The sequence below is a fragment of the Eptesicus fuscus genome, chromosome 22, assembly GCF_027574615.1.
Source record: "Eptesicus fuscus isolate TK198812 chromosome 22, DD_ASM_mEF_20220401, whole genome shotgun sequence".
Lineage (NCBI taxonomy): Eukaryota > Metazoa > Chordata > Mammalia > Chiroptera > Vespertilionidae > Eptesicus > Eptesicus fuscus.
The window spans coordinates 8,382,441-8,399,110 of NC_072494.1; the positions used below are offsets into that span (position 1 = coordinate 8,382,441).

Genomic DNA, 16,670 nt, shown 5'->3' on the forward strand with positions numbered 1-16,670 from the left:
TAGGAGAACACTTACAGACCAAGAACCCTTAACAAGAAGAAAACTGGCAGCCGCAACCGCAGGCCACCGCAGAGGAAAAAACACGGAACGCGTCCAGGACCGAGAACGGCACCCGCGGCTCCTGGTTCTGGGTTTCATTCATTCTGACCGCCCAGGGCCCTCGGCCGGAGAAGACCCTCGCTCAGCCCCGGCTATGAATCTGACGTGAGATTCCAGCTCGATATTGTGTGCCATTCAAAAGCTGAGAAGCCTGTGGGCCACCAATCAAAATGTCTATTTCTTTACTTCAAGAGTAATTTTGCCCCAGCCAGTTTGTTCAGTGGTTAGAGCATCGGCACGTGGACCAAAGGGTCATGGGTTCAATTCCCCGTTAAAAGCACATACCCGATCCCCGGCCGGGATCAGGGCACATGTTGTAGGCAACCAATTGATGTGTTTCTCTCACATCCATGTTTCTCTCTCTCTCCACCCTCCCTTCCACTCCCCCTAAAAATCAATGGAAAAATAACCTCGGGTGAGGATTAAAAAGAAAAAGAAGTTATTTCCATGCCAGACACACACACACACACACACACACACACACAGTGAAGAACAAAGATAATTATTATAGTTTTTAAGACCAAGGCAGATGCCAGAGATGGCAGTCCTACTTACTCGTATGTTAAATCCTAGAAGATCACTTATAACGCCCGAGACAGCCGAAAGGATGACGACGCGTGTGATGTTGAAGATTAAGGGATTCATCGTCAGTCCATAGAGTCGAAAGGGCGTGTCCAGCTCCTACAGAAACACACAGAACCGAGATGAGCCACGTGGCTTCTCAGTGTCCGTGACTCTGGGCCGATGTGAAGTCTTAGGTGAGGGCGACTGCTAAGGCAGCTTAACAGGAGGTGCAGGGGCCAATGGGGCAAACAGAGGGAAAAGGAAGAAACACAGCTGTAATAGGGCTCCCCCTTTCCCATTAGCTAAGCTGTTAGGGTGGATTCCAGCAGCACATTATTTGTTATTTTTTTAAACGTAATTTAAGACATGGGACGGACGTCCACAATCGCCAGCACCCGTACAGCCATTAGCGTGAACTATCGAGCTGGCATTTGCGTGCCCTCGGCCTGGCATCGGCCTGCTCCTGGGTCGTCTCTGAGAAGTAAAGCGATGACTCGATTTAAATGGTGGTGAGAGTGTCGCAGGGTCCTACTTACCTTCAACAACTTGGTGGACAGTTTTAATACGTTGTTTACTAGAGTAAGCTGTTCCTTCTTGGTTGGCTTTTTTTCCATCTTAAGATATAAATTAATCTAAGGGAAGGAACAGAGATTATGGTAAATGTCATAGAAAAAGATACAAATACTGCATTACATCTGGCAGATTTTAAGGGTCCTATTTTCAAGTAAACTAAGTTTTGAAATTCCAGCAGCTATTTCTACGGAGCACATATGTCATGGACCCTAGCCCCCATCCCTAATCAGACATGTTTGTCAAAGAAAAACTAGTGAAGAAAAAAAGTACTAAAGCAATTTAAATATCAAAACAATGAAAACTTTCACTATTTTTTCCCTTATAGGAAGAATTCTCCATTATAATTCTAAGGCAAAAAAAATAAATAAAAACGAAGAACTAATGATACCAAATACTTTCACTTAAAACTTATGGATAAGCATACAATTATTTTAAATGTTACATACTACTCTGTATTTATAAGAAGCATTTCTCAATCTCAGTAGCTACTCACACACTAAAGAGCAAGTATTTTCCAAACACTGAATGTATCCCATGGCTGATACAGAAGAAATTCAAGAAGCTTATTAAACACTAGAGGCCCGATGCACGAAATTCATGCACTCGGGGGCGGGGGGGGCGGGGATCCCCTCAGCCCAGCCTGCACCCTCTCGCAGTCCAGGACCCCTCGGAGGATGTCTGATGGACGGCTTAAGCCAGCAGTCAGACATCCTTGGCGCTGCGGCGGAGGTGGGAGAGGCTCCCGCCACCACTGCTGCACTCGCCAGCCGTGAGCCCGGCTTCTGGCTGAGCAGCGCTCCCCCTGTGGGAGTGCACTGACCACCCGGGGCAGCTCCTGCATTGAGTGTCTGCCCCTGGTGGTCAGTGTGCGTCATAACAAGCGTCATTCCACCATTCGGTCGATTTGCATATTATCCTTTTATTATATAGGATACTTAAATGACAAATACTCCTAAAATCTAATACTTGATGTAGAATATGAGAGTAACAGTATGCTCCAGTCCCACCAATAAGAAAACCTTTATAGTATACAAAGTATTTTCAATCCATTAGGTCTTAATTCTTATAACAATTCCTGGAGCAGGTGGGGAAGATACTGTCCTCATTGTATAAGGAGACAATCACAGAGAGACAAAGGTCATGTGGCTAGAAAGTGACAGACTCTGAATGCCACCCCGAATCTTCTGCACGAATCTTATTGTGCCATCTCTAACCACTGGGCCAACCGGCAGGCAGCAGTACCTGTTCAGTAAGCAGTATTGAAACGTTGCTGTATTTCTTATTGGTTTCAGACCCCAGTGAGGCCAGGCGCAGTAAGAACAGCAGTAAAGCTGTTTCCCAGATCAAAAACTCCCAGTTATAAGCATCATTCAGGAAAGTCTTATGTCCTTGGAGAACCTATACGAAGGACCAAAAAAAAGTAAAGTTTTTCATTTGTCTTAAAATTTATACTTACTCCTTTATGCCAGCTATTTTAAAATGTTTACAAGATAGCAATATCTTAACACTCAGAAGAGATTTAACTCATTAAATATTATCTATGTATAATTAGTCGGTATGTATTTCTCTACGTTTTCTAGACTTTTTCCTTTGCATGAAAGACAGCAAGGGTCCGGAAGTAACAAAGGGGGAACACATAGTAAGTAAAATAAAGCCAACATCCCCAGCCTCTGAACCACCAGTGTGCCCACTCGCAATGACATGGTGACCATTTTTCAAAGCCCTGGATTTGCCTGTGACCCACAGCGCTCCCTACAACGCACGGCCCATCCCAGCGGGGCGACCAGGAGATCTAAGGGTCAGCTCTGTACTCCATTTCAGAATCTGAACAACAGCAGCGGCAGCTACCAGTGGTCAAATACCTGTTATGTGTCAAGTTTTCTGGGAATAGTTTTTGGGGTGTGTGTGTTTTTTTCTTCCAACTTTTTGTTGTTGTTGATTCCAAAGTAAAGACATTTACTCATGCAAGCCCAAGGTAAAGTGGAACTTACTGAAAAATATACAGAGAATGAATGCTCCGGGACCAAATGCAGGCTTTTGAAAAACAGAAAGTCACCACGCAGCGGCCCTCTCCCCAGGGCCCTCTCCCCTCTCCCCTCCCCTCTCCCCACCCCCCTCTTCCCTCTCCTTTCTCCCCTCTCCCCTCCTCTTAGCAAATTCCACTGCCCTCCAAGACCCTTGTTGACTTTGCCACCATCATGGTGTGATAATTTTATCATCACTCAAAAATTACCAACTAAACAAAACAAAAAAAATTACCAACTAAAATTAAATTAGAGTGAACTTGGGGTCTTAAAGGACTTCAAAATTACCTTTACTCTCATGACAAAAGTTAGGAAAATTAACAAGTATTCAAAAGAGCAAAAGAAATTTAGACACATTAGAAACCTATGTACTTAGACCCAAGCAGTTGGTTAGAGCAGTGGTCAGCAAACCGCAGCTCACGAGCCACATGCGGCTCTTTGGCCCCTTGAGTGTGGCTCTTCCACAAAATACCATGGCCTGGGCGAGTCTATTTTGAACAAGTGGCGTTAGAAGAAGTTTAAGTTTAAAAAATTTGGCTCTCAAAAGAAATTTCAATCGTTGTGCTGTTGATATTTGGCTCCGCTGACTAATGAGTTTGCCGACCACTGGGTTAGAGCATCGTCCCGATACACCAAGGTTGCGGGACTGATCCCAGGTCAGGGCACATACAAGAATCAACCAAAGAATACAGAAATAAGTGGGACAACAAATCGATGTTTCTCTCTCTCTCTAAAAATCAACCAATTAAAAAATGTTAATATATATATATATATATGTACTTAAATGCAGTGAAGTGTCCAATACAGAGAGGAAACGCTTACCTGGGCACAACAAATGAAAGCAATCGACAGTGTCAGCAGGAAGACTGAAGATACCACCACGTCGACGGAACGCTGCGGGCCCCGCCTCTGTGGAGACACGCCGGGTTCACTGCTAGGTTACCAACAGCGACAGCGTGAACTTCACTACGTTCACGTATGTCTTGTTTGTTTCCTTTTTCTTTGGTCTTTCGGCATTCATGTTAGAATGTGCATTTATAAGTTCCTGACATAGGATTGTAGCACCTTCAACTGTAACTAGGCACTGAGACCCAGGCTGTTCTACTTAAGGGCATGAGTGAGTCACTGACAGATTTCCAGCTGGGATATTGGTCCCAAAGTCAGAAAAAGATGCAATATCTAATGTACCGCTCCGCCCTGGGGATTTACGTTTTCTTTTTTGTTCCTAAGCTCTCATTAACCTACACCGGCCTGGAGAGGTATCACCTCCAACCTGGGGTGCAGCGTCTCCCAGACACTGACGCCATCACACCCACCAGCCCCGAACCGCCCGGCCCGCGCTGCCCGCAGGCGTGTCCGCGAGCCCGGCTTCTGCGTCCTCCCCCACGGATCCCGCTGCCGTCCATCGAAGGAGACTCACCTTCAGGAAGGAGCGCAGCGACAGCCAGATCTTAATGTTCTCCACCTTCTTCAGTCTGAAATGAGGTATTTCGTATTTTCGAGCTTTCCTGGCAGAAGTAATATGGCTGAAAAGCTTTGCAAACAGAAATCTCTAGAGGGGGTGAAAAGAAATCACAAAATGAGTGGACGTGTGCCTGTGCATTTGTCCGACTGTCAGCAATGGTCCCGCATGTGAAAATGGTTAAAAGGATTAAATCCGAGTCAGCGGGCTGCGTCCTCCTGCTGCTCCCGCGGCACACGAGAGGGTCCGGCTCCTCAGAGAGGCACGCTCCCCACACTCGCAAGGAATATTCTCTGAGACCTTTGGGGAGTCCCCAGCTTCAACAACGAGTGTTTGGCCAAAACCGGTTTGGCTCAGTGGATAGAGCGTCGGCCTGCGAACTGAAAGGTCCCAGGTTCGATTCCAGTCAGGGGCATGTGCCTTGGTTGCGGGCACATCCCCAGTGGGGGGTGTGCAGGAGGCAGCTGGTCGATGTTTCTCTCTCATTGGTGTTTCTAACTCTCTATCCCTCTCCCTTCCTCTCTGTGAAAAATCAATAAAATATATTTTTTTTAAAAATCGAGTGTTTGTACAGAAGTCTGACTTACTCCCAAATTACATTTCCATTCAAATCCCTGTTTTTTTGCACGTGCCACCGATATATTAAGTCCTCAACCCCCAACTCAGATCAAATTTCAATCCTTTTCATTCCCACTCGGCCACTTTTCACAGAATCCTTTCGCTGTGACAATTACTCCATGCGCCCGGGTGAAAACCAGCCAAGGCGCAGGGAGACGCAGGCGCTAGGCAGTCGGCGGGGCTCGCTCCCTGGCGAAGCCACATACTGCCCCCCAACCCCCACGGGCTCAGCAAGATGACAGACGGCAGGAAGTCACTGTGCAGCATCAGCATCGCCAACGTGAAGCTCGCAAGTCCCAGAAGCCCGCCGCTCCCCGCTCCCTGCCCACGCTAACTTGCGGAGAAAGAACAAATCAAGAGAACGGGATGAATGCCACGAAGCGTCAGACGTGAACGCAGAGGTGAGCACCTGCATGTCCACCCACCTGTTTATACGTCCTCTCGGCCACGCACATCATGAAAAAGAAAATCCACGTGAGACACAGCCGTTCCACGAAGTTGATCACGGACAGAACGACAACAGGAGGGACGGGCGGGGCCCCGCAGAAGAGCGTCAGGATCTCCTCGGCCGAGACCGACTTGAGCTGGTCCAGGCTCTTGGCGCGGAACAGGCGGTACAGGAACGGGAAGAAGGCCAGCCCGGCGGTGACCGCGTTGCCCAGCATCTGGTAGCCCACGCCCTGCTGGTACGCGTTGACCTGGGAATGGATGCAAAACGCCCGTCACGAGCACACAGCTGAGTGGAGCTGTGCAGCAGTATTTGTCAAACACTACTTAGGTGGTCAACGACTAAACCTCGACATCTAAAAGAAGTGGAAAATGAAAACGCTGCCTGGACTTATGGCTTTTGGATCTGACTGAAAACCAGGCTCACATGACATAAGGAGCATGTGCAGAATATACCTGAACGACGGATCATGCTCAGAGAGACCTTCACAACACAACAAAAACACTGCCACCTAAAGCGAGGACTACAAAATTAAAAATACACACATCTGTGTCTCAAAAACTGTTCCATCACCAAACAGTTCTGTGGAATGGCTGCTGGTCACCAAGTGGATTTTTTGAAAAACCAAAGAGATCCAGAAAGTGCCGACGATGAGCTCACCCTGCTCATGATGATGCCGCTGATCTCCAGCACGGACATGTCCGTCTTCTTGCACTCGTTTCCTTCCCAGATGATGGCACTGACCCGGTCAGAGGCGGGACTGGAGTTCTGAAGCCAGAACAGGTGGTTCTGAGGAGAAAAGCAGAGCCCTTTCTATCCGCGGCTTCCTCTCCTCCGTTAGCACATCCCCCGTGCCCAGCTCCCCGGCTGCGGCGGCCACGGTCAGCCTCCTCCCCCATCGTCTCCCTCACAGAGCGCATCACTCCAAGGCCACCTCCATGATGCTGAGTTCTGGCCCTTTTTTTTTTTTTTTAACCTGGAGAGAAGCTAAAGGTCTACAGCAGTGGTCGGCAAACTGCGGCTCGCGAGCCACATGCGGCTCTTTGGCCCCTCGAGTGTGGCTCTTCCACAAAATACCACGTGCGGGCGTGCACGTACAGTGCGATTGAAACTTCGTGGCCCATGCGCAGAAGTCGGTTTTCGGCTCTCAAAAGAAGTTTCAGTCGTTGTCCTGTTGATGTTTGGCTCTGTTGACTAATGAGTTTGCCGACCACTGGGTTACAGCAACCAGACCACAATCTCCAAGGCTGCTTCCCTCTCTAAACGTATGGACGTGAGGATGAGCATGGAGTACTCATCGGATATGGAGGAGAGCTGTTCTAGGGAACACAGCTCTCCTGGGGAAGCAGGCAGGTAGCCGTGAGAGGCGCGAGGCCGCGGATATCACGTGAGTAACGGCGGAGGGAAGCCTTTCTCCAGTCTCATCAGGACGCACAACAGCATCCGAACCCTGAGAGAGGGGCGCAGTGACAGCAGCCCCTCCTCGGCCAGGTCACGCCTTGTGCTCTGGCGGCGAGCGGCTCAGGGCCCAGCTCACCAGCGTGGTCCTCTCTGATCCCCCACAAGCCTCCTGCGGCCTCCCCTGAAACTAAAGGCCTTACAGTCTCTATCAGACATGTTAGCATCTAATTCTAGGCCGCATTTTCAGTGTCCTTTACTTATTTACGATATCATAATCTTATCCCAAACCGGAACATAACTTTCCAATGGAGGACCGTATGGTGTATGCTCTTCCTACCCCAAAGCTTAGCATGTTGACGAGCACTTATTGATTTGGCAAAAGTAAATGAAAAATAAATTACCAAGCACCTACTATGTGACATGCACTATGGATACAATGTGAACAAGACAGATGTGGTCCTTGCACATGAGCAGGGAAGGAGTGGTCAGAGGGGAGACTGTATCAGAACAAATAAAGGAACAGAATCGAATAATCCAGGAGGGGAAAAGCCACGGACGTTAAGGGGCTGACATCAGATCTGACACATCACTGTGGCTGTAGCGTGGAAAGTACAGTGAAGGGGCCACTGTGGGGGGCCGCTGTGAGGACCCGCTGGGAGCCGGTGATGATGGGCACCAAGTGGGGGGCCCAGGAGGACACACAGATGCTCAACAGCAGGATCCAGAGCAAGTGAGGACCCTCAGGAACACGGGGAGGGCATGCGTGCCCGCGGTTTCTGCCGGGGGTGGTTAGTGGTGGCTTTCAGAAACGTGGGGACCAAAAGAAGCCGAGGTGTGGGGACTGGGACATGGTGAATCCCATTTGACATGAGAGTTTATCTTACCTGGTTATCTATCTACTAGAGGCCCGGTGCACGAAATCCATGCACGGGTAGGGTCCCCAGGCCTGGCTGGTGATCAGGGCCGATAGGGGCCTTCTGGCTGCTGGCCAGGGCCTTCCTTCGTTCCATGCCACCCCCTGGTGGTCAGCGCACATCACAGCGAGCGATCAAACTGTCAGTCAAACTCCCAAAGGAACACTTTGCATATTAGGCTTTTACATATATCTATGCAAAGTGTCCCCTCGGGAGTTCGACCAGGAGACCTGGAGTTCAATCGCTCACTATGACATGCACTGACCACCAGGGGGCGATGCAGAATGAAGGAAGGCCCTGGCTGGCAGCCGGCAGCCTCTAGGGACCCTACTGGTGCATGAATTTCGTGCACTGGGACTCTAGTTCTTACATATGCCTTAAAATTATACTGTAAATCCCAAGAGTACAAAGGAAGTCAAAATCATCATGCTATGCTCGATTTCCTCATCTCTAAATTAGGGATAATAAAAGCACCTACCTAATAGGATTATTACAAAGGTAAATGGGACCATACAGTGCTGGCACAGGGGAGGGACACAATACATCTCAGCGATTACTGCCATCGCCTGTACGGACCTGCTGAAACACATCCTCTTTGGGGTCCCGTTTGGTCCCCGAGTGCAGGGTGGGCGCTGTCCCCTCGCTGTCGCTGGTGACGGAGGACCGGCACTCTGGGCCGTGCAGCAGGTCATCCCACAGCATGTCCTCCGTCTCCGAGTCGTGGCGGGTGCTCTCCGAGTCTCTTCTCGACATGTTGAGGCTGCGAGAGCCACCACTCACGCCTGATCGAGAGCCCTTTAAAGGAAAACAAAGGTGTGTTCTCACTCATGTTTAGAAACTGTCACGTATCTGAAATCATGGTGACACACGCTATGGCGACGGCTGGCAAGCTTCCCGCCGTCAGTCACAAGGCCTCACCTCACATGACAGATGCTCCACCTCTGAACCACAACGTCCCCACGTACAACACGCCCTCAGCTTTCATGATGGGACCCCCCACTCCCACCTCGTAGGGGTCCCTTCCCAACAGCCTGTCCTCATCAGATTTACACTCCACTTGGCAGGTGAAGATTAAGCAAGCTTCTCATTCCCTGAGCTTCACCTATGATAGCATAAGATTAGGTCAAAACGGGGGCGGTTAGTCAAGGGTAAAGGGGGCCAAATACATGGCGACGGAAGACGATCCGACTGTGAGTGGTGAGCACACCTATGCACACACAGACCATGTGTCACAGAAACGCACACGTGAAACCTATATAATCTTATTAACTAATGTAGCCCCAATAAATCTCCTCAGAAAACAAAACAGTGAAAAAATAAACAAAAAGATTAGTTCAGAATGAAGAGTTCATTCTCTTTCTGGGGTGAGAAGCTGTTAGGTGGACAGAGGTGGAGGCAGGGGAGGGGCAGGCAGGTATAAACACGCTTTGGAACAACCACCCGGACAGGGATGAGAAAGTCACTGTCCGTGAACACGCTCGCGCCACGGGACCCGTTACCTGGCTGAAGGCTGCCGACTCGAACTCTGACTCGGCCAGGCTGTCGGAATCCCGCATGAAATGACACCACTTGGCCGTGGTCTTGGTCACCTGCCGAGTATCAAGCCGGCGAGCGAGAGGAAACATGTTAGACACGGTGTGACTGTCCGAAGGCTCCGAAGTTCACGCCTGGACGTCCATCAACTGAGATGAAGTACCTGAGAGCTGATGTGCCTCGGGAGCAGCGACCTTCTGTTCCTGACTGCGCAGCCGTTGTCGCTCGAGGCCCCCTCCACGCTCCGGCGCAGCAGCATCATCTGCGTCCGGGCTTCCCCGTCCTCCTCGCTGGACAGATCGTCCGACACGCCGTTCCCCACGCGCCGGAAGGCCTCCTGCGGAGACAGCAGGTCCTCCCAGGGGCTCGCAACGCACGCTGTGCACTCGCCACGCGGCAAAACCCGGGACGCAGTGAAAGGCAACAACACAGCAGCCCCTGCAGCGCTCGACCACGATACAGAACAACCCTGAACTTGAAACTGAACGGCCTAAGTCACGAGGCTACGGGGCGGGGAGAAGCCCGGGCAGGAGTCCGACCCTAAGCCTGACCCCCAGCCCGGCCATCTCAGGCAAGTTCGTATGTTTCCGGGGCTCGGTTCCTCCTCTGAAAAGCAACGGCAGGCAAAGCGCCCGTCCGCAGACCTGCTGCAAAAACGGCACGCGTTCCCCGGGCAGAGGCCTGGAGTGGTGCCCGGCTGCAGGAACGACTCAAAAATATTAGCTACTTTTGTGATTACGTGATGTCACAGCTTAACAAGCGAGAACAAATCTTCGAGATACAGAAGCAGTCCGTCTTAGACACAGAGCAGGACGCCTCGCCCTAAACCTAGAACGCGGGTTCCCACACCTCCCACGGGCCCACGCCTCTCTGGGCGCTGACCGCGCCTCTACCCGCAGCCCGCGGCGGCACCTCCCAGCCCCAGGGCTGGTCCGCAGCAGGTGCCAGCGCAGCTCTAGTCCCAGAACTGGGAGGATAAGCTCCGGTCCTGCCGCCCCCCTTTCCCGTCCGGTGCCTTTGTAGGTCACTCACTTGTTCAGACAAAGTGTACAAGCCCATCAGCGTGATTTCCCATCTCGCGCGGGGGTCGGGACGGAAGCATCTCACACGGGAAAGAAAAGATCCCGCTGGACATACGCCCACAGGTCTTACCCTGCGGCCCTTCTCTCCGTCGGAAGACTTGGCTTTCTCCGCTGCCGGCCACGTTTTAACCTCTGGTCGCGCCTGTCGCTTCTTGATGATGGGACGCAGGTAGCCGGTGTCCTTGTTGGTGTCCGTCTCTTTGTTACATATTAATTTCACTCTTTTAGTCCTGTTTTTTACAAAAGAAAAAAGATGACTGACGAGCATCCTGAAATGAGCATCTTCCATGCAATCCAGTAAATTCGGGATTTTACTCTGAAAAGCTAGAAAATTCAGACGTCATCATGTTTAGACTTCTCGCTTGGTGAGGTGGAGAAAGACAATGATTACCCCCCGCCCGCCCCCTTCCCACCCCCTCCCCCCCCGCCCCCCCCCCCCGCCCTCCCCGTCTCCAAAGACTCGGGTCAGTTCCTTGAGAGGAAGCAGGTGCCCAGGATGGTCCACTTTCCCTCAAACACGAACGGCCCCTCCCTCCCATGGCCAGATGCGCCACTTTGTAGAATGTCCATCCCTCTCCTGGGCCTCAGAGCCCGGCAGCGCTCAGCTCCTGCGTGGCCCCTGCGGGCTCCCCCACTCCGAATGACCGCTGCCTCTGGGGCGGCCTGGCCTGCGGTCAGCATGCGGTCATGTAACATCCGTGCCGTGACCGCCGAGGGGGCATGCCAGGGCCCAGCCCGAGGCTCAGGAAGGAGAACTCACACGCACCAGCTAAAGAGGGTAGATATCTCTTTGGGAAAATATGTGAACACACTTCATCTTCAAAATGGCCACTAAAAGACCTTTACTTTCTAGTCACACTCATTAATATGCGGCCAGCCAGTCTTGCTCTGAGTCCTACGCGTGTGGTCACAGCCTGCGGGGCTCCCGAGGGAGGATGTCCTGGACCACTTCCCTCCGAGGGAGGATGTCCTGGACCACTTCCCTCCGTCCACAGCCCCTCCCGCCAGCTCCGCCTCCCTCCCCCAGGCGGCGGCAGCGCGGACACTGAAAGGACCTCATCTTTTCCCAATCCTCCTTCTCTCGTGATGATGGTGCGCCTGGCTTAAGACAGTTACCCGTTGGGCGTGGTTGTGTCTGTAACCTTGTGGTCTGACCATCACTAGAGGTCCAGCAGGAGGGAACATGGATGGTAGGTTACCGGGCTTGCAGGTAACCTGACAGACAGTGGGCACTTGCTGGGGAAGCAGTTCATGCTAGAGCCTCGAAAACCACACGTGATGATAATGTGCCTACACGGGGCACGCCAGAGCCCGAGCGGAGTCTACGCCACGCAAACACTGATGTGGAGACGACGTCACGTAAACGTTCCAACGTAAGGGCTTCTCACCTGTAGCCAAAGAGAGTCCCCCAAAAGCCACTGGCGAAGGGTCCGGGTTCCACAGCTTCGACTCCTCTGACTTTATCAGAGGAGTTATTTCCATTTTCTCGGCTCCCGTCGCCATTCACAGTTTTTCGTAATTTTCTATAAGAAACACAAACATTTCAACACTTCAGATTAGTTAAGACCTTTTCTATTTCTGCCCGAAATAGCCCCTCCAGAAAATGACCCTAACGGCTGCCACCTGAGATTAAGGATAACGAACTTTCTATCACGAGGATCAATTAGCAGCGATATTTCTGACTCAAGGGCAAAAGGAGGCTCCAAACAAAGGCCTGTGCTATCACCCTGTTCAATCGTTAGAGAAACAGAACTGCTATTGAAGAACACTGCAGAACGGCCTTCACCTGCGTTACACGGTCCTTCCAGGCCCCCCAGCAGAAGGCACGGGGCCTGTAATTCGGATGTCGGAAACCTACCCATTTGGCACGTTTAGCCAGGAGAGCACAAAATAACAGCAACTGGTCCCTCAGTGCTGCTCTCCCATGTAGTCAAAGGACGCGTCCTATAAATACCACCGAGACACAGCACAGCATCTGAGTCCCTCAGCAAACATTATGTCAACCGACCTGAATTTTCAAGGAATCTTCTTTTGGGGAAAAAAAATACTTTGAAAATAATACTCAAAAAAAAAGAAGAAAATAATACTAAAAAATAAGAATAAATATGTTGAAATTCATTACACCAAGTGGAAATAATCTTATTTAGTACCTGCTTAGGGAAACAAAAATCTACAGATACTCTGAGGAAAATAATAGCACATATGCCTCCGAGACCTTTAACAAGTTCAAAGCCCGCACACAGCACCTCACCAATCACGACACGAAGTCAACGTGGAGAAAAGTCAAATCAGTCGTCATCAGAAGTTTAGAGCACTTAGAAATCCGTTCTTATATGCATACTGAGACAAGGTGAAATGTTTAGTAGCAGTGACCCAATTGCATTAAGATCCTCGTTTATAGTGAATTTTCACCAAATTTTGATTAAGACTGAATTCTGCAGAAGAATGCTTTTTCAAAATCACTATTTGATATATTTTAATAAAGAATAATATAGAAATAGTATAGGAATTTATTTCCTTTTAAGCAGCTGTACTGAATGACAAAGTCCTGCCTGCGATTAAGAATTCATGACAAGTCTGCTTAGCAACAGGGAGAAAAGCAAAAAGCAAAGCATTCTTTTCCTTTTTAGCCAAAAAATAATAATGAACACATGCAAACGGGAAGATTTTTTTATTACTTTAATCAAAGGTTTTTCGGTATCTACAGTGCCTCTCCCAGAACACAGCCGACGACAAGTGCACGGCGCAGCTCACCTCCTTCTCCGACTCCCATTGCTTCCCGACGGCCGTGCGATCTGCGTAGACACGATCTGACAGTGGACGGTTCCCATGAGCAGCATAAGGCACAAGGGTCCAAGGACTTCACTCACATTCACAATGGGCATCATCAAATACAACACAAGTGCTATCACTGAAGAGAAGAGGTTTCAAAATGGAAAGCGTTAGGGGTCGTCTGAAAAAACAATTCTAAGAAGTCTATAAATTATTTCTACAGAAAATCTATCGTTTTACCAAGTACACCAGCAACAGCACATGATTCCCTACCACGCGATCTACCTGCACATTAGCTGAGTGAAAAGGGGAGCCCTTTCTGGCAGTGCGAGCCCAAGAATCACCACACGTGCCCTAGCCGGTTTGGCTCAGTGGATAGAGCGTCGGCCTGCGGACTCAAGGGTCCCAGGTTCGATTCCGGTCAAGAGCATGTACATTGGTTGCGGGCACATCCCTGGTAGGGGGTGTGCAGGAGGCAGCTGATCGATGTTTCTCTCTCATCGATGTTTCTGACTCTCTATCCCTCTCTCTTCCTCTCTGTAAAAAATTAATAAAATATATTAAAAAAAAAAAAAAAGAATCACCACACGAGTCGATGGTGCAGAACGTGTAATCCAGACATAGACCTCGGGGTTTATGAAACCTAACACACAACTTATCTCAACACAAAAGAAACTCCTCAATAACAAACACGTGGAAAAAATGGAACTTTCTCTTTACAAGTGACCAAAGAAATGCACATTAAAGGAGCACAATACGCCGAAAGTGGTTTGGCTCAGTGGATAGAGCGTCGGCCTGCGGACTGAAGGGTCCCAGGTTCGATTCCGGTCAAGGGCATGTACCTTGGTTGCGGGCACATCCCCAGTGGGGAGTGTGCAGGAGGCAGCTGATCGATGTTTCTCTCTCATCGACGTTTCTAACTCTCTATCCCTCTCTCTTCCTCTCTGTAAAAAATCAATAAAATATATTAAAAACAATAATAATAAAAAAATTAAAGGAGCACACTATTTTTTACAATAATTCTTTATTGTACAATACTATTTTTTGTATATCAAATTAGGTAACCATTTTTTAATCTATAATAATAGAAGTGTAAAATGCTAATTAGACGGGACAGCCGAACTTCCAGATGAAGCCGGGGCTTCAAGGGCCGAGGCAAGCCGGCGGCTGCAAGGGCCAAGCCCCTTGCACGAATTTTGTGCACCGGGCCTCTAGTTTATAATAATGCTGCTAAGACTATGGTAAACAGGCACCCTCACTCACTATTTTCCAAAAGAACTGTGTCACCAACAATTTCACTATACAAGGTGGGGCCAAAGTAGGTTTATAGTCGTTTATATTGAAAAAAACAATAATTAATAAATAATAATACAAGAGTAAACTGTTTCATGTACTCACAACTGTAAACCTACTTGTGCCCGTATGTACTAAAATCCTTAAAGTGTTGACATTCTGGTCTGTCAATTCTGTTTCAGAGAATAAGTGCTAAAGAAATAATATAAAATGTGGAAAATTTTGTTCGTGGTGGTATTATTAAAAGAAAAAAATCAGAAACAACCTAAATGCTCACAATTTGGAAACAGTTATGTAAATTATGGATCTATAAAATTTTATATAATGGAATACTGAGCAACTATAAGAAGGTATTTATGATAAACCCATATGACAGACTATTATAAAGACATTAAAATGAGCCCTAGCCAGTTTGGCTCAGTGGATAGAGCACTGGCCTGCAGACCAAAGGGACCCGGGTTTGATTCCGGTCAAGGGCACGTACCTTGGTTGCAGGCTCCTCCCGGGCCCAGGCCCTGGTCAGGGCTCATGCAGGAGGCAACCAATCAATGTGTTTCTCTCACATCGATGTTTCTCTGTCTTTCCCTCTCTCTTCTACTCTCCCTAAAAATCAATAGAAAAATAATCCTCGGGTGAGGATTAACAACAACAACAACAAAAAAGACATTAAAATGAGTGTATGCCCATATAATGGAATATTATACAACCATTAAAATGATAGTTATGAAGACTTCATCACAATGAAATAAAATTTAAAATTCACGTCCTTATTCACACTAACTACATTTTGAGCACCCAGTAGCCACGTGGCCGGCAGTTGCTGTGCTGGGCACTGTGGAACTTTCCATCAGCACAGAAATTCCACTGGGCGGCACTGTCATGACTTTAGAAAACAAAACTTACAGGTTTATAAATTCACAAATAGTTTTGTCATTTTATCACTTAATTCAAAAAAACCAACATAACAAATACTAAAATCCCTCTAAATCCTTCCACCCCACCCGACCTCCACTGCTGTGTTCTAACCCAGGTCTTTTTGCACAGGTACAGCCACCGTGTCCACTGCCCACCTGCCGAAGGCGCCCCTGGCCGGCAGTGGCCACAGCGTGCTAAAGAGGACACCCTGGTCGCTGCACAGAGTGAGGAGAGGGGAAATGATGTGTAACAGACAAATGAGAATAGATTCCTGCGGCCGTGACTGGGGGAGGGCGGGCTGTTTAGAAAGCAGAGAGGATGGCCTCTCTGTGGAAGTGGCATCTTCCATCTGGGCTGAGGACTTCTCGATGAGAAAAAAGACAGCCCGGTGAAAGCCTGAGGATTGTCTCAGAGAGAACAGCTCTGTGTGAGGAACAGAAAAAGGCCATTACGTGTAGAGTGAGCAGGGAGGAGAGCGGTAAGACGTGACACCCAGAGGTTAGCAGTTACAGGTCACGGAGGGCATGGCGGGCCACGGTGAGGAGTTTGGGTTTTATTTTGTAGGCGGTGAGAAATCACTAAAGGGTTTTAAGCAGGAAAATGACATGATAGGGTTCCTGTGTTAAAAGATTTCTCCAAGTGCTGTGCAAAGCATGGCTGGTGGGAAGAGGACTCAGAGCAGATGTATTCCAGTGGCCCGAGCAGAGGGATGCCGGTGCTGGGGGCGACGATGGCTCGAGACAGATAAACAGACTCCAGACGTATTTCGGAGGCTGAACTTACAGGCTCGGTGACAGGCTGGATGTGAGAGCTGATGGCAGGGAAGACTACAAAGACGATATTTCACTTGCAAACTGAAAACTGGGTGGTTGATGACATCATCTAATGAAATGCAAGTCCTAAAAAGGAACAAGCTTGCACACACACACACACACACACACACACACACACACACAAAAGGTTTTGGGATAA

The 16,670-nt window shown here is 49.1% G+C and overlaps 1 protein-coding gene across 1 annotated transcript in view; it reads right to left on the reverse strand.

Annotated features, from left to right (window-relative positions):
- The window catches only part of PHTF1 (putative homeodomain transcription factor 1), a 32,655-nt gene that overhangs the window by 525 nt on the left and 15,460 nt on the right, over positions 1 to 16,670 (reverse strand). The window contains exons 5-17 of the mRNA XM_054711976.1: positions 13,473 to 13,629; positions 12,107 to 12,241; positions 10,789 to 10,948; positions 9,800 to 9,973; positions 9,603 to 9,692; positions 8,680 to 8,898; positions 6,449 to 6,577; positions 5,766 to 6,038; positions 4,681 to 4,812; positions 4,083 to 4,169; positions 2,479 to 2,634; positions 1,200 to 1,295; positions 655 to 780 (exon numbers count right to left, since the gene is read on the reverse strand). Of these exons, the coding sequence (XP_054567951.1) occupies positions 655 to 780; positions 1,200 to 1,295; positions 2,479 to 2,634; positions 4,083 to 4,169; positions 4,681 to 4,812; positions 5,766 to 6,038; positions 6,449 to 6,577; positions 8,680 to 8,898; positions 9,603 to 9,692; positions 9,800 to 9,973; positions 10,789 to 10,948; positions 12,107 to 12,241; positions 13,473 to 13,629 (1,934 nt within the window). The remainder of the gene's footprint in view (positions 1 to 654; positions 781 to 1,199; positions 1,296 to 2,478; positions 2,635 to 4,082; positions 4,170 to 4,680; positions 4,813 to 5,765; positions 6,039 to 6,448; positions 6,578 to 8,679; positions 8,899 to 9,602; positions 9,693 to 9,799; positions 9,974 to 10,788; positions 10,949 to 12,106; positions 12,242 to 13,472; positions 13,630 to 16,670) is intronic.